This window comes from Pseudorca crassidens, chromosome 13 (genome assembly GCF_039906515.1).
Source record: "Pseudorca crassidens isolate mPseCra1 chromosome 13, mPseCra1.hap1, whole genome shotgun sequence".
NCBI lineage: Eukaryota > Metazoa > Chordata > Mammalia > Artiodactyla > Delphinidae > Pseudorca > Pseudorca crassidens.
The window spans coordinates 208,135-234,856 of NC_090308.1; the positions used below are offsets into that span (position 1 = coordinate 208,135).

Consider the following 26,722-nt stretch of genomic DNA (forward strand, 5'->3'; position numbering starts at 1 on the left):
CACGGTAACGGGGACACTTCAGCAACTCGGAGCAGATGGTCAGTGAGCAACAGGCAGCATATGCTCCCGTAAGCCCTGCCGTGGGCACAGATGGAGGGTGGGCAGGGCGCTCGCCCTGGTACCCTGACATTTCCTTCCCTGCCCTCCCCTTGGTGCTGCGTCACGGACATTAGCGCCTGTGTGTGCAGCTGGGCTTCAGTTAGCCGAGCGGGACGCTGACGACCAGGGGCCCAGAGCCCAGTGAGCAGCCCTGCCAGCCCTGGGCTGTGCCTGCGGCTTTTACAGAAGCAGCACACTTCCCTGTGGGAAGGAGGAGGATTAAACGTCTCCTTCAGCGTCTTCAGGGACAGGGTGGGGCAGAGACAGGTCCTCGTGGGGACTTCGGGGACTCAAGGGCGGGAAGCACGTGGTCACGCTGCCTGGCCACCAGCCAGGGTGTGACCCTGCGGTTCTGCGTCTTGTGCTGTTTGTAAGTCTTCGCCGCATCTGGTCTGACCCCCTTCGTGGGAGGTTTAAGTATCAGCCCCCAGCCCGGCCGGCGGGAGCAGACCCCTGCACACGCCACACCTTCCTCTGTCCCAGCTGCATCTGAACGTGTCCTGTGGCCCGTTAGGTCGGACACTCCCTCTTCCGCGGGCTGCCTGACTCAGAATGAGCCTTGTATGGACAGGACGAGAGTAAATTCCTATCTGGACCCTGGGGACAGAGTCTCCCACACAAATGTCCCGTCAGTACGTCTGCCCACAGAACGGCTGCGTCAACCTACGTGGCTTCTCCGCTGTCCCCAGGCTCCCACACCTCCATCCACGCCTCCTCCAGGCTGTCCTGCGTTAGCTTTTGGCCATTTTGTTTCTGATGCTTTTTTTTAATGCATTAAATTCTAACCCGTACCTCTTCCCACTTTCCCTTTCCAGAGGTGCTGAAGTTGTCATTTCAGGGAAAACAACACAAAAAGTTTTGTTGCCAATGAGGAAATCTGAAATTTCAAGCAAAAATTAGAGTTGGGAGCCCTTGTGTGAGCCACAGCCGCTGGAGGGTGTCCTCAGGGAAGAGCTCTCAGACGGAGCTGCGGGCGACAGCAGCGAGTGTGACTCTCGTATAAGGAAACATGCCAGCGTTTGGAAGACTGCAGAACTCAGAGAGCCAGTATTTTCCACATGACCAAGCAGGGTACACAACTGTGCGCCCAGAGTGCAGGGCAGACCAGTGCCTGTCACACACGCTGGGCCGGAGTTACTGAAGCGGTTTCAGATTCCACTGCAGTTGCCTTCAGAGAACTCCTGCCTGTGGAGTGTGGGATGGTTTCCAGGAAGCCTGTCCATCTCTGAAAAGGCACCAGAGGCCTCCTGCTCTCGAGCCACAGGCCTGGGGCCGGTCCTCCTTTTCTCTCAGACGAATGGCGCACTGCTGCAGACGGTCTGCTGTCTTTCCTAAAACCGGACACTAAATGGATTTGCAAAAGTGCAAAAGAATGCTGCTCTTCTCACTCATTTTTTTGGAGGAAATATGTTATTTTTAAATGAATTAATAAATACACATTTAAGGTTTTTTACCCTTTTTAATTTTCAATGCAGTAACCTAGAGTCCTCAATAGTTTCTAGGTATAAAAGGGGTCTAAGACCAGTAAGAACGAGAACTGTTCCCAAGAGGATGAAAAGCACATTTTCTACGACTCTGTGTACTTGCTAGGGGCCACCAAAGCCTGGGAGTCTACTGTAGTGATCTGCTGCTCCTCCGTGAAAGAGAAATCCTTCATATCCAACATAACAAGGCGATTTTCCTGACGTCTGTCCACACAAGCTCAGAAACATTCAGTTTGACGATCAGCTCATTATAATGTGCTGTGAACGTTTCTACGAGGGCCAGGGACTGAACCTCGCTACATACCATCCGGGATTAAAACGATTTTAATCCAGCTTTAAGACTTGGAAAGGTCCAACTGTTAGAAGGAAATATGCTGAAACCCAGAATATCAGAAAAGAGCAAAGGAAGAGGAGGATTTCTAAGGCGGGGGGGGGGAAGAAAAAACAGCATGACTCTTTGGGAAAACCTTTTCAGAAAGAAAGAAAGTTCTGTAGCCTTAAATTGGCGACTCATGCTGAGTCATACGATCCCTTCAGCCACTGCGGTACTGTCTTCTCAGAAGTGCATTGCTCCGAGACCAACGCCAAAGGGATTAGACAATTTCCTCCTTTCGAGCTGACTGCATCCCCCTCGCCCGGCACACGGTGACCTGTCACTGCCCTGCTGCCTGGGACAGGAAGGCTGGGGTGACACCAGATGTGTATCAGTGGCTCAGACTATTTCAGTATCTCTTCACACGTGACAGGCTTTTATCTTGGTCTGGATCCGAAGTTAAGGGCTGTGGCTTGAACATTTGATTCAGTAGACAGGCTGGTGGCTTAATTTAATCGAATCATCTGCTTTTCCTGAATTTTAACAGCTACATGGATCAAGAAAAGGGAGAGTATATCTCACGCCATTTTACACAGACTTATGAGCTAGCTGCTAACGCAGAGGACTGACAGGCTGGAGAGGCCGAATCAAACCACAAGACAGATCTTGGAGTGCTTTACTCTTGGTGCCGGATCTGCCTCCAAGAAAATGGGGTTAGGAGACGACGAAACTGTAGAACAGCCGGCGAGAAACCTGCAGCCCGTGGAACCTTCCGGAAGAGGCTTCCCCCGGCTGCTCAGCTTTACTAACATTCAGTGGCTCTAGTGCAGACAAGTGTCCAGGCGCGAAGCCGTGACCAGTGGGCCTCGCTCCCTCCTGCCCTCAAGTCACTGCCTGCCGGACCCCCTGCCCTCCGGCTCTGCCCTCCGGGCAGAGGTGGGCGCTGACCTGGGTGCCCGCGGGGACCTAGTCGTCGGCACCAGCACACGTTTCCCCCGCAACTCCCTGCGTGTCCTGTGGGCGCTGACCTGGCTCCCCAGGAGAGAGGCTTTCTGGGAAAACCACAGAGACGCGAAGACCGGTCTGGTTTGGAGAGGCTGCTGCTTCTCCTCCTTTTCAGTTCAGACAACTTGCCGAACAGAGAAGGTTGAAGTCAACTTCAGTTTTTACCCAACCTCTAACAAAGCCGGCTTTCGCCATCCACCTCCTCATTCAGAACTATACCCGCCCCGCAGAGCCGCGCTGCTTCTGCAGAGGGCGGGTTCGGTTGGGCCGGGAACAGTGGGGGAGGCACGAGCCATGGCCTTGGGTGCCACCTGAGACCGTGAGGGAGCAGGTTTTCTAACCACACAGGACCTCGACGTGAGGGGACGTTTGCCAACTGTTGGTTGGCTCACCTCCGTGGATGGGGTCTCACGGTCAGTCTGCAGAGCCAGCTCCAGCCCTTCTTAACGCTTCACAAGGAGCTCCCAGAACATCTGGGAGACGGGAGCCACGGAAGAAGCCACGAGTCAGCTTCTGCTACACTAACAGGGAGGCAGCTGGCTCGGCCGTGGGTCACGTTGGCATCAAACAGGAGGAAGTTATGGGCATCAGGCCCTGCGGGGCCCCCCGAACGCAGCACCTGCAAGCAGCCCGGGTCCCCTCTCCCCACACGGAACTGCGGCTTCCCCAGAGCATGGCGTTCAGCGTCCCTCTTTCCACCAAGGGACGCAGTTCATGGTCCGACAACATCATGGTCCGCAAGCCTGCTCTTCCCCAAAGCCGGCAGGACAGTGGGGTGAGGAATTCACTGGGCACTAAGCCAGGCTGACACTGAAGACCGGTGAAGATGTCCAGTCACCTGTGTGTCACCAGCCGAAGCTTCAATACCACGTATAAAACACAGACCTGCCTCACACATGTGCTTCGTTTCCCTTTAGCAAAATTTTTTTTTCTTTTTTGTGAGTCAGGAAATAGTGGTGCCTGCTTATTTATTTTTCTTCCTAAATTGTGGCAGGTGCCTGAAAGAACTTGAAATTTTAAACAAGAAGCTCAAAGGATGGAAAAAAATGAACATAACCAAATTCTGGGTGTTGAAACCTGAAAAAAAATCAGATTTATAAAATCCAACTAATTAGTACTTTAAAAAAGGACACTTTATCTCAGACGAAAACAGCGTCCCTGCCGTGCTGTGTTCCTCCACGGGATCACACACACATTGCTGCTGCAGAAATTCCCACAGCACAGTTCAGGCAGAAGCCTTCCTGAAACCCAGTCCCCCAGAAGCTCTACCAGTTCAAGGGAGCAGCGAAGTGGGCGACTCCCGGCCTGGTACCAAGGGGCGCGAGGCACAAGAAGGACCCACCGCACCACAGCTGCAGGGGTGGGTGGGCGCCCGGGGCAGGGTGCCCCAAGCCTCGTTCCCCCCAAGGCTCTGCTCCCCCTTGTGCCGCCACCGCAGGCCCTGCAAGAGGCTCAGCCGCCACTGTCCCGGCACAGCCCTCCTCCAGCACAGGCTACGGCAGCCCACGGAGAGCTACTGGGGTTGTGATGCTGACACTATTTGCTTCATAATTTAGCTTCCTTTCATCTACATAATGTCTTAGATCGAAAGCTGTATCAAGGAAGAGCTGTGAGCACGAGGAATCTAAGGTGTGTCTGCACGAATTTAAATCACATTAGAAGAACAACAAATCAGCACAGAAATCACTTTTTTCCTTTTAGGGAGTACGTGTGACTCGCATTTGAAGATGAGGACACCGGGGCCACAAAGTAGGAGGAGGCCAGGCAGAGTCAGGACCAGACCCTGCTGTCGCCACGGTAACCTCGTGGGAGTCGCCTGCTACCTAAGAGGCCTGGGTTAGAGCCCCAAGGCCTTTCCAGCTCTAGAACTTTAACTACAGGTCCAAATGAAAAACAGAAGCAAAGAAGTCAGTCATGTTTTCTCATTAGTAACAGACTAATCATTTATATTTGGCATAAACCACACACTTGCATCACAGATCACCGTTACGACACGAAGAGAGATGGCAAACCCGACCAGACCATCTGTACAGCTGCAGGCTTCCCTGTGGACCTTGTGGAGAGTGCCGAGGAACAGAGCGCGTGGAATGCGGCCCTGGTGCCCGGCCCCTGGACGGGTCATAGCTTCTCCCTGGCTCTTGCATGTGTCTCCTTTAACGACGAGGTCTGGCTAGCTCCTAGGAGCAAAATGCTCACCACAGACCAGTCATTTCCACTCGCCCGCAGAAAACTCTAACTCCTGACAAAATGGCCTTTCTGACAAATTTAAACAAGGAATCAAAACCTAAAAGCTGTACCATGGACACATCAATGCATTTTACAAGGATCCTTGTATGTCAGAGGCCTGGGCCCACCACTGTGAGAAAGTAACTTTCTGTGAAATCGTGTTTTTAACTCAAGGACAGCTGTATGAAGACACGAGTGTGCACTGGGCTGTGTGAAAATGAAGCAGGAGCTGTAACCACGCGCTCTGGACAGACAGCGAGGCCTCTGCTGTGCGGCCGACCAGAGGCCTCCTGCAGTGTGGCTGAGTTCTCCACTCCCTATTCTCTCCCACGAGCGTCTCTGCATTTACATTCACTGTTAGGACGATACTTGTATTCGGGGTGAAGCTGCAGTGATGCTTCTGGGCGACACGTCGCAGGTGGTTTTCCGTGAGTGTCTTCAGTTCTGCCTTGTCTTCCTGGCTCCCTTCTCTACCCGCTGCCTGTGAAATGCACAAGGGGAACGGAGTTTAAAACACACACCACGTCCCATGTACGTCTTGGACTGGGTGCCAGTAACGTGTGAAACACAGTGTATTTTATGATGTGTCTTGACTGTAGGTAAGCCAGAGGCACTACGTTCAATGTCCAAGTTTTAAAACAATTCTCTCTCCAGTGGTGACACGGTTCTGTCCCACCCAGCAGGCAGGCGTTGGCTGGACTGCCTGGAACACAAGTGGCTGCGTGAGTCTCCGTGGCAACCGCATCTTCTGAGCCAGCCCGCTCTTCCTGCCAGGACAGGACAGCTTCCTAAGCTGGAGGGCCTGGGGTGAGCAGGAAAGGAGGGGTGTGTCAGCTGCAGTTCCCTCCACAGGAAGCATCACACCTGAGGCCGTGTGTGTCTGCATGGGTGCTGTGCTGCCTGGATGTGGAGGAGGGTCTAGGAGAAGCTGAGGGACCCCCTGCCCCTGCGGTGCCCCCTCACTGAGTGTGGCCTTGGAGGCCCACAACGGGTCTCCTGATCTGACGCCACCAACCATGTGCTTCTTCCATGTGACCCCTGCTGTCCTCAGGGCTCAACATCATCCCTTCTTTGTGGGTCGCTCCTGCCTCGGAGATGCTGGAAGGTGCCAGCCCCTCTCCTCTGAGACGCTCCTCCCCGCGACCCAGGGCACCTGCACCCAACCCCTCCTGCACCCTCAGGCAGCTCTCCCTCAACCTCCCCTTCCTCCGTGGTCTGTGGGTGCCGGTGCCCCAGGGGCTATTCCTAGTTCTCTACAGATGTGCTCGCCGTGTGCGCCTGCATCCGTGTGCGTGTGCGGCGTCGGCGTCTCAAGGGCTACACACCCACAGGTTACTGCTGTTCTCCCCATGCTTCCAAGTCAACGCTACTGAGATCTGAACCCAACACAAGGCAGAAGCCTGGAGGTCACTCCAAGGCCCCTCACCCTGTTTCCAAAGGTCACGCAGAGCTTCAGATGTTCTCAACTACGTCATCCCTTCTGTGCCTCCAGAAGAAACTAGAGGTCTCTGCTCTAAGGAAACTGACCAACCCGAGGTAACAGAGCGAAGGACTCCAGTGTCAGGGCTTCCACAGGGGCCCATGACTGAGAAGATGGCGGATAGAAGGCCCGCCAGGCACAGGCCTCCAACCCCTTTCTAATGCCTGACTCTCCAGCAAGAGCGGACTCAAGAGTCACCTGGCATCTGAGGGAAAACTAAAGTAAAAGCAGAGACCAAAACAAACATACAGAAAAAGAAACTTGGAAGGACAGTCTATGAGGGAAGAGAAACAAAATAAAACGAACTTACGGCTGTAATTAAGCTCAGATGTGAGAGAAAACGTGCAGTCTTGACACAGAGAAGAAAATGTGGTAAAAATTAAGTATGTTGAGCTCTCAGAATTTAGAAACAGCACAATTAAAAAATTAACAGAAAGGATGGAAAATAAAGTTTAGGAAATTTCCCACAAAGTAGAGTAAAAAGACAAAAAGATATTAGGGGGAAAATGTAAGATAATTATAGGACTCAGAATACAGTGTCTAACCTCTGAGACAAATAATTGAGAGCAGAGAAAATGAAAGGAGGAAATCATCACAGAATCACTTGAGAAAAGTTTCCGAACCTGGAAGATGTGAATTGGCTTCATGTCACCGTCCATTCGGCAGGTGGGCCACGCTGGAGACGGACTGGCTTCCCCCACCGCCCTGAGCAGGGGCTCCTTGGAAGCTCTTGCTGGTGGTCAGGTGTGTGCCAAGAAGCTGGACTGGGTGCCGGACCTCCCTGACTTGGGGCCCATCAGGATGGCCAGGCCTAAGGCCTTTCCTTAGAAGCTCACCCACACCGACCTCCTTAGAGAGTGAAGGACACACCTTCCTCACCACAGGCCAGAGACAGACCCAGTGTGCAGAGGTTGTAAATTAAACAAAGAGGCCGTCAGACTGACTTGGCTCAAGGCCTTAGCAGCCTAAGTAAGCAAACCCTCAAATGCCTTGAAATCAAGGAACCCAAACCTAAGGACAACCCACCACAAGCAGCCAGAGAGGCTACGAGCTTCAGCCGGCCAGCAGCCTCGGGCCTTGCTTCGCCTCCTCCCGGCTCTTACTGGTGACGCCTCCAAACAGATTCTGCTTTGGTGCGGCCCAATTTGAATTGACTTTTTTCCTCAAATAAACTCTTAAAAATTTAATATGCTTTAGTTTGTCTTTTAACAAAGTGAACGAGAGTTAAGTCAGCAAAGAAAAGACATGGAAAGTTGAAGCAAATGCGGCAAAATCTTGATAATGAAGAATCTGGAACGTCCATTCTGAAGCTGAAGCTTCCATTACTGCAGGACAATGGAAAGAACGGCACGCGCTAATCAGAGCATAAAGGTGGATTAGAAGAGGGAGGTGCAGAGGTGAGGGCAGGCTGCGGGCACGGAGGGAAAGGAGGAGGACGCAACCGAGTCACTCACGAAGCAGGCAAACGCCTTCAGACCCAGCTTCCTTCCTCTGCAAACCTCGGAGATGGAAACAAAACCTCAACGACGCGTGAGTGGTACTTTAGAAGCACTAGGTCAGCTAAAGGTCAGAGATGAACGGATGCCGTCACACTGCTGTCTGCTGAGGCCAGTTTTAGCTGCCAGACACGTCTCCCTATTTCTTTGTATGCCTTGTGATTTTCTGCTGAAAACTGGACATTTAAAGCGTATACTGTGGTAATCCTGGAGATCTGATCCTCCTCGTCTCCTGGCGTTTGCTGTTTGTTGTTGCCGCCTCTGTGCTGGGGACCAGCCTGAGGGGGACACGTGAGGCCTGCTCATGTCTTTTCTGAGCCTGCACCCTTCCCTGGCCATGTGTGGTGGCTTTCTAAATTCCCCTGTATATATGCTTGCTTTCGAATGTCCTAACCCTTTAATGTCTGGCTTCCAGAAGAGCACAAAGGGAAAAAAGAGGAAACAAAAGCTCCACAGGGGTTGCTCCTCTAAATACTGTGGGGTTGAGACAGTGGCGGCCAGCGCCTGTCCCTCAGCAATCAAGAAGCCTGATGTGTGGCCCAGGACCTCACTGCCCATCCTGGCTCCAGCAAGCTGCACTAGGAACGAGGACACGGCTGTCTGCCGAGGGCTGGAGGATGGGCAGCCAAAGGGGATGGATGGAAATGAATCACAACTAACCAGCCATGCCTTCCCCTGGAAGCTGCAGGCCTTCAGACTCCAGAGTTCCACAACAGCTCCTTCACACAGTTTCTGCCAGTACAACTGCTGTCCAGGCAGATGGGTCCTGGAGCCTCCTACTGCAGCATCGTCCCTGACATCACTCTCCCGCCATGAATTTTTGAATGTAGTATTTTTATTATTATTTCTAAAAGTAATTTTGATTTTGATTTCCTCAGTAAAAGTTCAGAATAGTAGATTAATTTCCAAGTGGGAAGATTTCTGCTTTTTGTCCTTCTGTTGTTGATTTCTTAAGTTATTTTCTTGTGGACAGAAAATATGTCTTATGTGATTTCTGCTTTTCACTAAATTGGTTGAGATTTACTTTGGAACCTGTAATACCCAGTTAGACTTTTTAACTGTCCATTTATTTTTGAAAATAATATAAATAAAGAGGGCATATATTGTTCTGTATATTTCTATTACAGTAAACTTGTTAATGAAGTTATTCAAATGTATATCATACTTTTGTCTACCTGATCTGTATCTCTGAGACAGAGATGTATTAAATATACTCTTATTGGGTCTGTTTCTCCTTGTATGTTGCTTATAATTTTGATTTATGTCAGGTGCATAAAGGGTATGACAGATTTTCCTCTATCATCTTTCTTCCCCCCTTTCTTTCTTTCCTCTAGAGTGTACCCCTACATTTTACAAACATACGCAAACTTACATTTTCCTAAAAACTGCTAGATTTATTCAAAACCTATTCTCTCTCTAAGCAAGATAAAAAATTTAGTCTGCCTTTACTTTTCACCTTTTTTGTAAAAAAATAAATAAATTTATTTACTTGTTTATTTATTTATTTTTGGCTGTGTTGGGTCTTCGTTGCTGGGCGTGGGCTTTCTCTAGCTGTGGCGAGCAGAGGCTACTCTTCATTGTGGAGCAGGGGCTACTCTTTGTTGCGGAGCGTGGGCTTCTCATTGTAGTGGCTTCTCTTGTTGCGGAGCACAGGCTCTAGGTGCATGGGCTTCAGTAGTTGTGACACACAGGCTCAGCAGTTGTGGCTCCCGGGCTCTAGCGTGTAGGCTCAGTAGTTGTGGCGCACGGGCTCAGCTGTTCCGCGGCATGTGGGAATCTTCCCAGACCAGGGCTTGAACCCATGTCCCCTGTGTTGGCAGGCTGATTCTTAACCACTGCACCACCAGGGAAGTCACTGCTTTTCATCTTATGCCCCAGAAACACTCATAACTTTCCTTATAATACTCTGATATTTTAGTCTCCAATTGTTTTTGCTTATTCATTTTTTACAGTTAATAATTATACAGCAATAACTATACATTTCACTGATTTCTTTGTTCAACACTTTCCTATATCCCACGCATTCCCGTTAGCTGAAGTGCTCATTTTGCTAGAGCATACCCACTTTCTTTTGGAAAAGATCCGCTGGTCAAAATTTTACTATTCCTAAAAGTGTATTAATGTTTTGCTCTGATGTTACAATGCTAATTTGGCTGACTATAGGAGTCTGGGCTCAAAATTATTTTTCTCCAAAGGAAAGCAAAGAAATGATGTGATTGCTGGAGAGAAAGCAGATTACAAAGGGTTTTTGCAAAATGGGAGGAATAACCAGGGGATGTAGCTGATGCCTCAGGAGCCGGGCGGTGGGGGGAGGCTGTGGTGGAGCAATGCCACTGACCAGGTGATGGGGACTTGAGAGCACAGCTGAAGAGACTCATGGGTAGTTCATCCACAGGAGGAGACGAAAAAGTAGATATTCCCTCTGTTATTCTGGATTTGTCTATTTCTCCTGGCATTTGCTTATACAATTTAGATTTGATAATGCGTTGATGCTTGAAAGAGGGCAAATGTGGCTGTAGGAATGTACAGAAAGCAGCGCTGTCAGCTGTGACTGAGGTTGGAGAGTGCTGGAAAACTAAGCGGGGAGGAGAGGTGAAACGTGTGGCCGGTGGGACAGAGTGGAGGCTGGCTTCCCTGAGGCCGGCGAGCTGAGTGTTAAGGTGGGGCTGGTAAGGGTGACTGGGGGTTGTTCTCTAGCCACAACACAAATGCAAAGGATTGGATTTAACCGAAGTTTGCAGCTTTACCACGAAACATAGTAAAATGAGAGAGGCAAAGCGGTCAAGAATAGATACAAGAAAGTCACTTTCATTACTGATCATGGAAGGTAAACAGGGAGGGGATACAGCAGCGAAGGAATGTGAGGACCAACGAAGGGGGCTGGACAAGTGGACTGGGGTCCTGATCTGACCAAAGGATCACCCAGATCTAGAGGCAGGAAGCTGTGTGGCTGGACAGTAGGTGTTTAAAACTGAAGTTATTTTTTTAGTGACCACAGAGGGGACCCAGAGCAGACTTCTCTCCTTCCCTTGAACTCTACGAGGCACTGGAACTTTGTACCACCAGAGGCCTCTTGTGCCTGTCTGCCTCCCCAGAGAGTCCAGATAAATTGGGGAGACTGGTTCAAGATGGCGGAATAGAAGGACGTGCCCTCACTCCCTCTTCCGAGAGCACCGAATCACAACTAACTGCTGAACAATCATCGACAGGAAGACACTGGAATTCACCAAAAAAGATACCCCACATCCAAAGACAAAGGAGAAGCCGCAATGAGACAATAGGAGGGGCGCAATCACAATAAAATCAAATCCCATAACTGCTGGGTGGGTGACAGACACTGGAGAACAATTATACCACAGAAGTCCACCCACTGGAGCGAAGGTTCTGAGCCCCACATCAGGCTCCCCAACCTGGGGGTCCGGCAACGGGAGGAGGAATTCCTAGAAAATCAGACTTTGAAGGCTAGTGGGATTTGACTGCAGGACTTCGACAGGAATGGGGGAAACAGAGACCCCACTCGTGGAGGGCACACACAAAGTAGTGTGCACATCAGGACCCAGGGAGGGAGCAGTGACCCCACAGGAGACTGAACCAGACCTACCTGCTGGTGTTGGAGGGTCTCCTGCAGAGGCGGGGGGTGGCTGTGGCTCACCACGGGAACAAGGACACTGGCAGCAGAAGTTCTGGGAAGTACTCCTTGGCGTGAGCCCTCCCAGAGTCGCCATTAGCCCCACCAAAGAGCCAGGTAGGCTCCAGTGTTGGGTCAGCTCAGGCCAAACAACCAACAGGGAGGGAACCCAGCCCCACCCATCAGCAGACAAGCAGATTAAAGTTTTACTGAGCTCTGCCCACCAGAGCTACACCAAGCTCTACCCACGACCGGTCCCTCCCATCAGGAAACATGGAAAAAAAGATCTATTTCCAAAGCTGGGAAATAAGGTTGTAGGTCCTACAAGACTGAATGAAAAGTGACTAGACATGCAGATGTCCTTAAGAAGGACCAGCAGGAAGTGGTGAGGATATTTCAAACGTAAGAGACATACATGTATTAAAACAGCGGGAGACTATATCCCTTTTTGGTAAATACCAGATGGGATTCAAACACAAGACAAAGTCAGGAGCTATGCACACAGAGCTGTCGGTCAGGGTGAAGCATCAGGTGCAAAGTTACAAACTGAACTGTGATTCGTTTAGGGTTTATTTTGTTTTTAATGACGTCAACTGAAGGACACGTCTCATGAGCGCTGGTGAGCATGTCTGAGAGTGCTGGGGTTCTCCCGAGTCGTGGTTGTGGCCCAGAAGGGGACTTGGGAGTCACAGCAGCTCCAGGCCAAAGGGAGACAGCTGCTAATGAAGGGCCTGTCTTCTAACCCCTAATCTAGATTTTCTTCTATTATCAAAACCTCAGGGGTTGAGTTCAGAACAATCTGGGGCTTACTATTTCAATTTTTGGATTATCTGAAAATTCCTCCATGAAAAGAATTTCTCTGAACTTGGATTCATTTAAGATATTTTTTAACAACAAGAGCCCTGCAGGGCTCACAGACAAAGAGCAACAAATGTACCACTCATTAGTGGCATCATAAATTAGGCTTCCTGTCTGATGCCTGATGTCTGCTGAGAACCCGGGTGTGTCTTCACATGCACAGGCTCTGGGCTTGAGCCTAACAAGTGCAAAATGAAAAGGATGACACAACAGAAGCAGAACCACGAGTCTCACGCTGTGTCAAGACTACGCAGTTACCTCTCCCACCAGGAAGGTGAGAAGGAAGCTGGTGCCTCTTTCGCTATACAAACACTTCTGAGGACCAACAGAAGATATGGTTGGAAACTTTACTTTAGGTTAGAATTTATAATTAGAAAACAATTCCTGGAAAATGACATAGCTAGTAGACATCATGTCTTCAAAGACAAGATCATTTGGGAAACATCCTCACTATCTAGTGTTAAAGTTAGAAAAAGTGGGATATAATGAGATTCCCACTCATTAAAAGAAACCAACCATACCCACATCACAGATGAAGACACTGGAATGAAAATGTTAACAATGACCGTTTGGGGCCATGGAATCAGGTACAATGTCTAAAAATAAGCCAACAAAGGTGTTTCTTATATGATACGAGGGAGAAGACTGACAAGGATGTTTGTCCTCTTTACGTGATGCTGGGTCTAGAAGCCACAGGTCAGCCCCTCCTCAGAGAAGACAGGCACCGTCTGATTACTTCACTCTGAAGGAGGGTGCTGGGTTTCATGGCCAGACTCTGCATCTTTTTCTGTGCACACTTTTTCTGAAGGAGGCAAACTCATCTTGAAACCAAGTTAACTTAGCTCCTTGTTGGGAGGTTTTAACATCTGAATTCTTTTAAAGTTTGGCACTTGACATGAAAGATGTATGTTATAAAGACAGATACTGTACTTCAACCTTTGATAAAACTGATTTGTTCTGAAGATATAAGTGGTGGACTTACCCAGAAGATGATTAATATCTTCTCCACTGGTCAGGGTCATACTGTCTACTTCCTGCACCAAATAAATATGAAACAAAAATTCAGAATCAAATTTCTCTAAAATTCAAACAGAAAAAATGGCACATTTCTAAGTATGTATACAAACAACACCTGAGTTATACTTGGGGCCGGAACTTTATTCTCTTTTCCGTTTTGGCCACCATAATTATTCCATTAAAGTAGGAAGCAATTAATTAAGAGGCAGCCCTGTGAGTGCAAGGAAGCAGCGTCAAACCTGCTCCCCTCAACTCCAGTTCCAACCGTCTGCGCTGCGCCTGCGCAGCCGCTGCTGTCAGTGAAGTCTGGAAATGGCCCTTCACGTGGAGACGGCTCACGGCACACTCCGCTGATGCGGAAAAGCGCGAGTGTGGTTCCCTCCGCAGCAGAGCCCAGGGCTTCCTTGCCCCTGCCCATGGGGCTGCTGCCCACCTTCCGCCGTGCTCACGGATGATGGGCAGTCTCGTCACCCACACCCCCAGGAGGGTAGCAGGAGGTCACAGCAGTGGCCAGAATGAGGTTTCCAGGCCCCACCCTTGTTATCACAGATGATCGGAGGCAGCTTTACAACAGCCCAGGCCTCCTACAGAATTACCACAGAGAAGTGAAAATCTGAAGAAATCACAGGCAAATTTGTGGCTACTGACTGTGGAATTTAACACATCATTTCTCACCAACAGCATGCAAGAGGTTAAACCATTCTCACTTTAGCTGCCGGCTAGCATTTTAAAAGTTCCGAAAGCTTTGATGTTCACCCCCTTAGTGAGGGGAGGTTCACACCTCTGCTGGTCCAGGGTCCCCACCCCTAGTTCACTGGATCTCAGCCCAGAAAGGTCTCACAGGCTTGTGATTCTCACCTCTCTCGGCCGGCCAGGCCCAAATGGAACGGCTCGCCTCTCATCAGGCCAGGGGGCGGCCGTGGGAAATCTCCCAACTTCTGGGCAGTAACTGAATACTCTCATTTTGAGGCATTCTTAGTTTTTCACCAATAGGAAGAATTTTGCCTGTTAACTCTGCCCTGGAAATAGTGACAACCTTCTGCTTGGACTACCTTAGTATCTCCAAAAAATACTAAAACAGGAGTTCAAAAGTAGACAATACCCAGCAAAAAATGTGCTGGCCAAGTGAAGATGACATAATTCAATCATAGCATAAAACTGAAAAAGTGGATTACCTAACCTGAAAAAACATATTCCTGTCCCAATAAAAGACTTTATGTACACAAATGTGTGTGTGTGTGTGTGTGTGTGTGTGTGTGTGTGTGTACGAAACACATACTATATGAAAACATCTGCAACTAGGAAACAGGCGTGCACTGCAGTAACATTTTCTGAGCACTCTCCACGTCAGGCAACACGCAAGTGCTCACACTCCGGCTGTTCATGTGTGTCCTGTCGGAACTTCCACCACCTACTCCTCAATTCCGAAGCCTGACACCAACTCAGCGCTCACCACCTCAACTTGCCTCTGATCTGCGGCCCCCCAGAGGAAGTTTTTCAGCCCCAGCCCTCTGGCACTAGCACCCCTTGACTTTGGTGTGGCTACTGCGGCCCCGACAGAGCAGGGGTTTCCTTCAAAGACCCCTTATCAGACGTATGTGCTGGGTCTACAGGGAAAACACCCCGGAGGCACCGGCACCAGCTCGGGAACCACCGACACCTGAAAGAGGAGTCGCAGCTGCACCTCTGGCCTCATTCCCTGAGTCAACGGTTCCTTAAGTCCACGTATCGACCTGGGTCCTGTGACCTGCACTTGAGGTTTGGTAGTGAGACCTGTGGGGCCCAGAGCTCAGGTCTCTGGCAGAGGAGGAAGAAGGGAAGAGACAGCACATTTCCCCGGGGGCCTCTGCTCTGCCAACGTGCCCGAAGCCCGAGACCAGGTGGGAAGACTCAGCAGACACGCACAGGCCTTGCTGGCATGCGTCCTCGACCCCTCTCATCAGCCCAAGGTGGTGGCAACACCTGGCCTTGTGCTCCTGCAGGTGACAACCTTTCACCCTCCTTCCCCCAGACCCAACCACTTCCTTGAATCATTCCTCCCAGCACCTTAAAGCCCGCCAGACCAACGAGGAGCCCCTCGTTCTCCAGTCACCAGCTGCCTGCCAGTGCTCTGGTCCAGTCCCACTGGGACGCTGCCGCCCCCAGCCTCCCAGAGGCCCTCAGCGTCCGGGTGTCCCCGTCCTTCTGCACTGACCTGCTTACTCTCAGGCTTGCGTCCGTCCACTGCTCTCTTCACCAACACCACTCAGCCTGACCTCAACCTCCACAGGGCCCAGTCCACACATGTAGGATACGTGAACGCGGGCAGCACCTGGGCCTCTGCACGGCCAGCAGGGCTCCTGTCACTCCCCAGGGGGCCAGCTGTCAAGTCACGTGGGGTCTCAAGAGGAAGATTCCTCCCCAGCAGGGAACCAGGGCTGATGGTGAGCGTCTACGCTTCCGCCCTAAGGAAAGTCACTCTGTTTTTCTAATTTGCACGAGGAGAAATTGCCAGACACTACTCCTGTCTGCCAACAGAATTTGAAGAAACTTCTTTGTTTACTGTAGATCCAAGGAAAACTGTTTCTCCTTCAATGTTAACATGCTCCTGATGCCATCCCAAGGAAGTAAGGACGAAGCCAACATTCACGACCTTTTCTCCTTGGCCCTTGGCCGGCAACCAGAGGAAACTTTGACCAGGTTGAGGGCAATGTCCTGGAGAGGACTTGGTGTTTAAGCAATGGCTTCTGGTCCTGTGGTCAAGTGATGGCTGAACTCATACAGGCCAAGCCTGCACAGTCAAGCTTTGCTTTGTTTCCTTCCTTTATTTTATTTTTAAAAAACAGCTTTAACTGAGGTATAGTTGACTTTGTTTGCTTTTTGATAGAAAAACAACTCTAATAAACTAATAACTCTAATAAAACAGGTCAACGTGGAAATATTAAGGGAAACACTAGAGCTAACAGCAGGAGAGGAACAAGGTCTCAGAAAGGACAGCGTAGGGGCCACCAGAGGCCAGGTCCACGGGTGCCTTCCCTCCAGCCCTCAGCACAGCCTGCAGGAAGAGCCCGGCCCCAGGTCAGACGTCAGGGAACAGCCCCAGAGGATCTGTGATTTGCTCAGGCCAGGCCTCTGGCAGGTGGTGGACCCAGGTTTCGAGACAGCTTCTGCCTGTCTGGACCCAAGTGAAGTAAGAAAAGAAAGTCTGTAGCGTGTACTATTCTACAGGCTTCAAATTCAAGGGCGCACCAGGCCCAACGCCACCCGGCGTGGGGCAACACGAGGCCTGCACCCGATGGTGCGTCCCAAGGACACAGGTCTGCCTCTTACGCACTCTGCAGGGCCACTGTCCCAGCGTGAAAAAGCAGCAGCAAAGGACCTCGGGGCTCAGAGCCAGAAGGACACTAGGGGTACCTGGGCCGGACACCCAGTGATGAGGCCCAGGGGTGGTGCAGGAGCTGTTCGAGGTGACACGCCCTCTAGAGGATGGCCTGGTGCTGGCCAAGTGCTCCCCCGCAGGCGCCCGAGGTCACAGCCTCTCCCACCTGGTGCCCGTCTCAACCTGCAGCCTCCCACCCTGGCTCTCCTGACCCGAGGCCCAGCAGGAAGGAGAGGGCACAGGCCTGAGCCAAAGGGGCGAGGGAAGGTGGCCGTTCACAGAACATCAGGCCCCGATGGGGAGCGCAGGGTGGTGGGGGGAAGGGAGACGGCTGGAGAGACACTGGCAGGGGCCTGTCTCCTGGCTTTGGGAGCGGACTCTGGAGGGAGGGCTGACCCTGGCCATGCCAGGCCAGGCAGCTAAAGATGGCCCTCAGCTCCCCCGCCCTCCGCACTCTGCTGGGGGCCTGACTCCAGGGGGACCAGCATCGCACTCGTATCTGGAGTGGGGGATCCGGGCCCCCACCCGGCTCCAAGCCCACCACACAAGGCCTCGAGGCCCCAGGGCCAGCACCGAGACCCAAACCCAGTCAGAACCGCACGACGTTTCCTCCCGGCTCCGCACTGAAGGCCGCGGGCTCTGGGCATGTGGATGACAGTCTGCTGCCTGACGGCCGCCCCTCCTGGCATCGCCCTGCTCAGGACACCAAGGGCGTCTTGTGTGGCCCTCGCGAGGGGAGAGCACGGCCGGGTAAGGGCCGCCCCTGCTCCTCCGCGGCTGTGGCCCCCTGTGCACGGCTTTGCCCCTCTCCTCGGACCCCTCGTGTAACCCAGTGGGGGCGGGGGGAGGGGAGCCCCGCCTTTTTCCCTCCAGGCCTCCGCATATCTGTCCAGGGTCCTCCTTCTCTCAGAAATACCTTCCCCCTGGTTCCCCTGAGGAAGGCCCATCGTTCTCAAGAGTCAGAAGCTGAAATTCTGCCTGTTTCCAAGCAGTCCCACTGCCCAGCTAGAGGGGGATGGGGCTGACAGATGAGTGCCATCGGCAGCATGTCCCTGTGCACGACGCAGGTGTGACGGATGGACAGCCCCCCAGCCCAGTGTCTGAGGGGCTGCGCCCTCGGCCATGAGTCCACAGCACTGCTATCACCTTCGGATTCCAGAGCGTACACAGACCTGCCTATGGTTTTCCGGGTGCCCTGTCTGCAACTGAGTCAACCTCAGCACCTTCTCGCTGTGAAGTCATGGAAAGGAGGTATTTTCCCTGCTCAGTGACACGGCACTACGTGATCGTTCAGATGACTTAGCTGGCACTGGGCGGAAGTAACCCCGTCCCAACAATGGACCAGGGACTCTAAGAAGATGGAACTTTACTCACTTTGTTCAACCAGCCCACCTGGAAGCTTCAAGTGACAGAGGGTGGCGTCATTTGTGAGGGCAGAGACTGCAGGTGAAGTAAGCTCAAAGGAACAGCTGCAGCAACTGTGAGTCTAACTCTGGGAAGCTTTCCTCTCCCCACAGGGATGGGCATTTCCGGAACAGTCATAATAAACTCTGGCCTCACGGAACCGACCAACAGACTCCTAACATTAGGTAAGTGCAGATTCTACCAAGAACCAGTGGGAAGAACTCAGCCCCCCACAGGCCACCGCGGGACGAGCAGTCCACACACAGCCTGGCTCGGAGTCCACGTGGCCACAACGTACTAAATTCATCTTTATGCGTTCAAACCAGGTATCTGTATTACACACATAAGAAGCAAAGGATTCATCTTACTTCCCAGATCACACTGTTAAGGCTCTTACGTATAAAACCAAGTCATAGGGCTTCCCTGGTGGCGCAGTGGTTGAGAGTCCGCCTGCCGATGCAGGGGACGCAGGTTCGTGCCCCGGTCCGGGAAGATCCCACATGCCGCGGAGCAGCTGGGCCCGTGAGCCATGGCCGCTAAGCCTGTGCGTCCAGAGCCTGTGCTCCGCAACGGGAGAGGCCACAGCAGTGAGAGGCCCGCAAAAAAAAAAAAAAAAAAAAAGTCATAGAACATAAGAAAATGTGTTTGTGTTCTTATTAGAAGGGTGTATGTATATGTAGCCTTTACAAGAGCCTTCCTTTGAGTAAATTACAAAAAACTGGGTCTTGAACAGATGAATAAATTGACAGAAAATGAATAAAGCGGTGAGCAGAGGCAGGCTAGCACCGAGCATGGCAATTACGTCTCCACTTCACTAGGCAAAGCAATCAGATCTATCAGTACATTTATCTGTTTATTTACCTGTAAACATACAACATATTTCCAAAACAGCTGCGAGGCAGTCTCCGGAACACTGCCGCCACCCCGCCTGCCTCTTACCTGGCCCCTGGTCCCTCCAGTGCTGTCCTTGGCCAGACCGGCTGTACCCAGAGCTCATCCTGTGGTCGCTGGATCCCTGTCGGCCCCTCTGCCCTGTGGGGACACGTGATCAGCACGTCAGCAGCTACCAGACGCAGAACTCCAAATGGCAGTCGTGTTTAAGAGTAGAGCAAGGCGACCCTGGGCTGGCAGCTCCCAAACTTCTAACGTCCTTACCATCACAGGGAAAGCCCCTGAAAAATGCAGATGCTGGGGCCACGGCACCGCGGCCGGGTTGGCTCAGGGCTGCACTTAAACCTGTTCCCAGGAGAGTCTGTGGGGGGGACGAGCAGGCTATCCTGTCAGGTCCCTCAAAGCAGGGCAGTAAGTTCTCCTTTCTGCCTCCTCGGGCAGCTGCCCTGGGCAGCGGCCACAGGCCCAGGCCCACACTGCTGGCCACCAGCACGCGGGGCTCTGGGACATGGTGGGCCTGACCAGGCCACCCTCTCCTCCCAATTCCCCACAAACTTCATCGGCACGCAATCGGCTCACTCTAAATTCTTCTAAATTCCTAAACCCTGACGCTTTCTTCTGTCTGTCTCTACTAGAATTTAGTACTAGCAAGTCTAAGTACATATTTAAATGTGATTCTAAACACTACCTTGGTACCTCACACTATTCCATAAAGAAAGGAGGCCAAGCCTGCCCGGCACCAGCCACAGGGGCGAACCAGCGCTCTGAGGACACGGGCAGGCGGCTCCGCACTGGCTCAGCCCCAGGCCCCTGCCCTCCATGCACACTGTTGCCAGCTGAGGGCGGGGAGCGGCCTGAAAGGCACCGGCAAGTGTCAACGGCACCAGCTCGTCCCGGGAGGAGGAGACAGCGGCTGCGTGCAGGTGACCGAAGGACGCTGGGCTGGGGCCAAGGGGCTGGGCTCTGCCACTGAGAACCTGTGCGGTGCTGGCGAGCCACCGGGGCCCAGGGGAGTGAACCACAGAATATCAGGCTGTATTTGTGAAGAAAATGATGACATCGAGGAGAGAAAAAAGGAGCAGTTTCCAAATCACGTAAATTGACTCATGATTATCTGCTGAAACCGTTTCTTCCATAATCTGGAGTAACTCGACAGGATCACCCAGGTCTGCCATCTTACAGACACTTCACCAGAAAGAGATCACAGAGTTTCCTGTCTGTATTAGGAGTGACCGTACTGCAGCATTAACCTCTGTGAAACCACAGGCTGTCTTAGGGCTTTCAAGAAAACGTGTCACATGTACAGCACTCTTAAGCCTGAGTGTCAGACTCTGAAATGCAGAAGGAGGCTCAGGCATCCAAATCCCAGTGACTGCTGCAGCTGACAAAGCTGCACCCTGCCATCTGCACGTCTGCAGCCAGCCTGTCACTGCTCTGCTGCCCATCTCACTAGTGACAGGAATCCTGGCGCGGCGCTCACAGGGCAGACGGCCTGAGTGACATGCTGCCGACAGATGTGGGGAACAGGGGGCACAGAGAGAACGCTGCCTCTTTCTTCTGCAAGGAATAAACTTTTGCTCTGGGGTCTCAAACGCCGCCTATCTCCAGGCAGCTGGAGAAAGGTAAGGGATGGAGAGGGGGCGAGGCCAGGAGGGACTCTGTCACCATTAGGAGTGGGGAGGGGCCGGAAGCCCCTTTACACAGCACTGACCGGCAGCAGCTGGACGCGACCTGAGGCCTCACCGACCTCATGGCACAAAGTCTCTCGGAGCGAAACGTGCAGGGCTGGTGTGAGCAGAAGTCAAGACGGTCTGGGGGAGTAGGAATTTGGGGTAATTCTCTATTCCATCAAGAAAAAATGGGGCTGCTACAGTTACAGGTATAGATCCTACCCAAACGAGGACATGAGAACGTGATTAAAAATGAACTCAACACAATGAGCTACTGAACAAGATGTCCGACTTCACTGATAAACAAAGCAGCACCCAATCAAGGAGACAGGCTTTTTCATCTATCAAATTAGTCAGAAAAACAAACTTTTAAGTGGTGTCAAGAATGCATGAAACAGGAACTCTTAACCCCTCTGGTGAAGGTGTGAAGTGACCGTGTGTTTTTAGAAAACAAGTTGGCAACATTTATCTAAAATCCAATTATGTTTGGATCTATAATTCTGTGAACAACGGAACTCTATCCTAAGGAAACAACACACAGAAAAGCATCAAGTATAACGAGAAAAAACGGAAGCTTGAGGCGGGGGGCTACGACGCAAAGGCAGTGCGTGTGGTGGTGGGGCTTCTGTTTAAGGGGAGCCTGACCACCGTGACCACGATCACGCTGGAAGTCAAGTGCCGAGGAGAACAGAGCACAGAAGCATGCAGAGTATAATCATAATGAGACGAAAACACAGGAAAACATCTGTCATCATCTGTTACCTTCAGGAGACAGAATTAAAGGTTATTTGGGTTTCATTTTTAATTATTTTCTTTATATTCTAAGTGTTTTCTCATGTACTTTTATCATGAGAAAAAATAAGTCCAAACCTCTGTCAAATAAAGGCCCACCAGCCCAGCGGCGTGTGTACTTCAGGGCCTCCTGGAAAGGAGGCTGAGCCCCAGAGGAGGGTCCTTAACTCTCAGCACATGAACCCTTTGAAAACTCCCTCCTACGGGGACCAGAACTTAAACCGCTCAGCAGCACACTATCATCTTAATTTTGTTTCTTCTTCCAATTTTATCAGCCTCTCCTTGCAGCTGCACGTGGCAGTGGGGCCCCTCCCGGGGCCGAGAGGCTGGGACCCACCTGAGTGGTGTGAACGCCAGTGCCGCCTGCTGACGATGGGCCTGTTCTCCTTCATGCAGGCCTTGCACACGACTGACTTCAGGGCGTGGAATCTGGTGAGCCAGGACCTCTGCAAACACACCAGACGGGGCGGAGCAGTGTCGGACACAGGCAGGCACTCGGGAGACGCAACTACGTGAGTGAAACTACACAGTATACTGTGCCCAAGGACACTGCAGCGGTGTGGGCGAGCACGGCTGCAGTTTCCCTTCCACACTGCAACTCAGCAAGATGTTCTTAGAAACTGATCTTCTCCTGCATGCCCTGGAATGGCGACAGTGGCAGCTACACCTTCTCTGTCCCCTGTAGGTTACACAAGCATTTCCAAAAGGGCCTTCAAGTTCTACTGTGACATCTATGGCCCTAACACACAATCATACCTAAAACATCCATGCCGGTAGTGTGTGATCACCTCAGTTCCTCTTGGTTGTAAGACAGTAAGTGGAAAGAGCAAGGCCACAGACAACAAATTAACATGTGACCTTCCCTTCCAGCCTCATCTGTACTATTGAATATTCGATCCTATCTGCCCTAACTTGTTTTAAAGCAGTGAGTGTGAACCTGTAATCATTTTGTACTTGGTCAAGACATTAGGAAGGAAAGGAGGGAGGGGTCCGTGATGGGTGATGTGCAGGCCATGAGCCCGGCCTACTGTTACCTTTCACTGATTCGGTACTAAGGCCACACTTACAGGACATTTTTGTCAGTACTCTGCTTTTGTTGACTACATAACTGTGGCTGCTTCTAAATTCTGAACACTTACATTCCTATGACGCCCTGGACTGTGTCTGTGTGTGAAGCAGCACTACCGGCACATCAGTCAGTAATGTTTTCCATCTGATGTGAAGGCGTGGAGCGCTGACCTGTCATAGACAGTCAGCTCTCGCTGATCACAGGGTCCTGTGGGTATTAACACACGTTCCAAATGAGCTTGGCCGGGGCCCGACTTGGAAATCTTCCAGGAACCGTGTAGCAGTTGTACTTACAAAGCCAGAACAGCAGCCAATGACCCCAACTAAACTGTCAGCCTTCAGGGAATATTTTCAAGTAACAAATCATCACCGCTCCTATTGAATTAGTCTGATGTCTGCAGAGGCAGCTCTGCAGGGAACGTGCATTCTTAACTCAAAAAGGGGAAAAGCAGCGAAAGCACTCGAAAATTCAAAATGTGTGAGACTGGGCAGGACGCTGCTCGCCCGCCTCCTCACAGGTTCTGGCAGAAGCTTCAGCAACGCTGACCCTGAGGCCTGAGGCACGACCACAGCGGAGGAGACCACCGGCACCAGCAGCCTCACGGACTTCTGGGTCAATTTCAAAGCCTGGGATCTGCGGCTCCTCAGAGCAGACTTCTGGGGTCTGTTCCTAAAGTAAAATGACCGTGAGGACAGAAAGTGCTGCGGACCCTTTTGACCTCCAGCCGAGGACTCTGAGTTTTCGTGATGCATTTGAGCAACTGATTTCAAACCTACTTTTTCTAAGCGTAAAGAAAACTGTGAACTCACGTGTTGTTCCACAAGCGCCTCTGCTGTGTACCCTTTCTCAGACTGCAGGTACTTCTGATGAAACAGCTTCCCATCGAACAAATTCCAGGGCATGAAGTCCGACGTTTTCCAAGGGAAGCCGCAGGCACTGTTGACCAGCACCAGGGTGGTGAGGCCGCGGACCAGGAGGGTACCCAGCTGCACAGCCCTGGGGTCGACGTGCTCGAGCTGTGGAGACAAGACGCACAGAGAAGGTGAGGAGGCAGCCGCCACTCGGGCAGAGAACCAGAGGCGCTGCGCCCTCGGGGTGCGACGTGCTCCGCACACAGAGACACCCTTGGAGCTGCAAAGGCCAAAGCTCTGACCTGCCAGGAAAGTGACAGGATTGCAGCCTCGGGCCTACTGGGAAACTTCCTTTAAAAGCAAAGGCAAAGAAAGAGAAGCCAAGACAGGGTCATTTTAGACACTGATGAGTCATCGCATTTTTAAAAATCACACTGAGTTCTGTGAACATTATTAGATATGTTTTACACGAACGTCTATCATTTAAGAATAAAATGGCTTATTACTGCATAGGGTTGATAGTCTGTTACTTCTTACAAATTAAGGTCACACCCATACAAAATATTTATTCTGCTGTCAAACCTCCTTCCTGTTCTTGGACACAGCAGGGGCTCCGTTTGGTGAGAACCTGCAGAGACGCCCTTCGCCTTCAATCGCTCGTGTTTCTGGAATTTGTGGCCTGTGCTGACCACACACAGTGAACTGACAGGCAGCAACTGTCCACGGGGTTTTGTTAACAAGGCAAGTTCAACTCAGTGTGTCGGCATCGGGTGGATCTGTGTTGCTCAAAGTAAACAGCAGCGATTTTAAATGTCATTATGTATCTCACATAGTTTACAAAATTGAAGTAAACCAGGAAAAGGGACAGATGTTCATGCCCTTTTTAAGTCAGGTCTCACCTCCCTTATTGAGAGAAGCGTGGTCGTGACCCTCAGGTCTCTCTGCCCGCGCCCTCACCAGGCTATCTGCCCCTCGCTGTCATCAGCACCTTCCACCGTCTCCCTGATTTCAGTCGTCGAGCCCTCACCCTGTGCACCCACGCACACGGGGTACTGTCTGTCTAGAGCCGCACTGTCCACACCAGCAGCTGGGGCCCTGGGTGAGGTTTGAATTTAAGTGCAGTAAGATCAAATGCTCCATTTCTCAGAGGCACCACCCCACTCGGGGGCCTGAGTGGCAGTGTCAGTCAGCACCTTCCCGCCTGCCCACCGCTGGACCTTCTCCACCTCCCGCATTCCCCTTTGCCAAGTGCCCAGCCCCGAGGCTGCACTGCAGGCCGCACGGGTCGGGGCAGGTCTCAGCCCCAGGTCAGGGCACCCACCATGGCTGCTCAAGGTCAGGTGAACTGACGCAGAGGCTGCGTATTTTCTGAGTATTGGGGGCAGTTCTCTCATGAAGCACATTTTCCAGTAATGGAGTCAGTTTCTGCTCATCTCTTTGACACCTGTCTGTCTGTCTTAAAGTAAAGTTTAAATGAAGTATACCACTCTGCAAAGCACAGATCCTATGTGCGCCACTTGAATTCTCAAACAAACCAGGCAACCAACACCTGGGCCACAAAGCAAATGTCACCAGGACCACAGAAGCCCCCCTGCCCCTCCCTGTCACACCCACTGTCCCCAGAGGTAGCGCTAACCGACTCCTCAAAGCAGGAACGGGCTTGCTCGCCAGTGAGCTGACGGAACCGGCTCCGGAAGTGGAGTGCACACACGGGCTCCGGCTTCCCTGGGCTGACGTTGCTGGGGTCTCCCCAGGCCATTCACCCCTCCGGGCTGTCACACGCCACTGCCTGCAGGGCTGACTGGGGATGCTGAGCCTATGAACCACGCTGCGGACAACGGGCATCTTTAAACAGTGAGCCTGTTTCCAGCCCAGGAGCGCATCCTGTCAGCAATGCTTTATGGTTGCCAGTGTGGAGACCTGGCCCAGCTGTTGATTTTTCCTAAGTACTTCATATTTTTTCTTTGATGTTAGTGTAAACACAAAAAATGCGGGGGCTATTTTTACTTGTTATTGTTTCTGTAGAATATACCTGGATTGTGTATGTTGGCTCTGCACCAGCCCCTGTTAAATTTGCTTAGTAATTCTAATGGTTGCCCTGTAGATCTGGATTTTCCACATACACAACCACGCCACCTGTCAATAATGACAGTTTTATTCTCTTCTTCCAGTGTAAGGGAAGTGGTGGAAGAAGGCACCCCTGACTCACTCCCACCAGAGTGGAAAAACGTCCACTGTTTTACCATCAGGTCTGATTTCTGTTGTAGCTACTCTGTTGGATTAAGGAAATTCCCCTCCAGTCCTGGTCTGCCGAGACTTTTTACGACAAACAGGTACTGAATTCAACCGAATACTTTCTCTGCATCGTGCGTGGTACTAACGAAGTGAATCACACCGGTTTTCAAATGTTAAACCAAGTCTGTATTCCAAAAATAAACAGTTGGTTGTGTTGAAAGAGCAGAAGATTTTCACAGGTTGCAGAATCAAAATCTGCGGGTATCTTCCAGCAACAGAGAAAGTCACATAGCAACTCCTCTTCTTCCCCAAAGAACTGGAATTTAGGGAACAAGTCAGTGTGGCAGAAGGCTGACCCTGAATCCAGACTCGGAGTCGCTGGTGAGCACGGACTAATTCCATGTGGCTACGGTATGGCCTTACCAATAAAAGTCATAAATAAAAGCGGCCGTATTTTGGAAACAGGATTCAAGGTGCTTTGGAATGAAGACAAGGAGGAGCCGAGCCCTGAGCACTTCCTGCTGAGGTGATGGAGCATCTAATGCGGACACAGAAACCAGAAAGACCAGTTCTAGCGCCGCAAAGCCTCACAGTCAATATTTTAACAGTAAACAGCTCAACTGTGTGGTGTCTATACGCTAAGGTATTAGCAGTTATGTACACACGGAGGCCAAAACCCCCAGTCAGCCGATGCTCCCTTTCAGGCATTGCTTCACCACAGCGACTGTCCTAAAACCAGGTGGAAATCCAGACACGGCAAGGAGAGCACTGCAGACTCGTTACCACTCACCAGAAAACAAAGCAAAGGCAAACTCTGAGCTCCTCTGGTCTGAAAGGCCGGTTGGA

At 51.4% G+C, this 26,722-nt stretch overlaps 1 protein-coding gene across 15 annotated transcripts in view; it reads right to left on the reverse strand.

Moving 5' to 3' along the window:
• The window catches only part of FAM120B (family with sequence similarity 120 member B), a 94,133-nt gene that overhangs the window by 18,441 nt on the left and 48,970 nt on the right, over positions 1–26,722 (reverse strand). For 4 of the 15 annotated variants that reach the window (XR_010933511.1, XR_010933519.1, XR_010933520.1 and 1 more), the window contains 5 exons: positions 23,600–23,806; positions 22,059–22,167; positions 19,308–19,400; positions 6,554–13,623; positions 4,817–5,929 (listed from right to left, as the gene is read on the reverse strand). Coding sequence is in view for 5 of the 15 variants with exons in the window: in XM_067701473.1 (XP_067557574.1) it covers positions 13,583–13,623; positions 19,308–19,400; positions 22,059–22,167; positions 23,600–23,806 (450 nt within the window). In the remaining 10 variants the exon portion in view is untranslated. Of the gene's footprint in view, positions 1–4,816; positions 5,930–6,553; positions 13,624–19,307; positions 19,401–22,058; positions 22,168–23,599; positions 23,807–26,722 lie in introns of those variants that run through there. The other 11 variants (XM_067701473.1, XM_067701474.1, XR_010933518.1 and 8 more) reach the window with 10 other exon arrangements.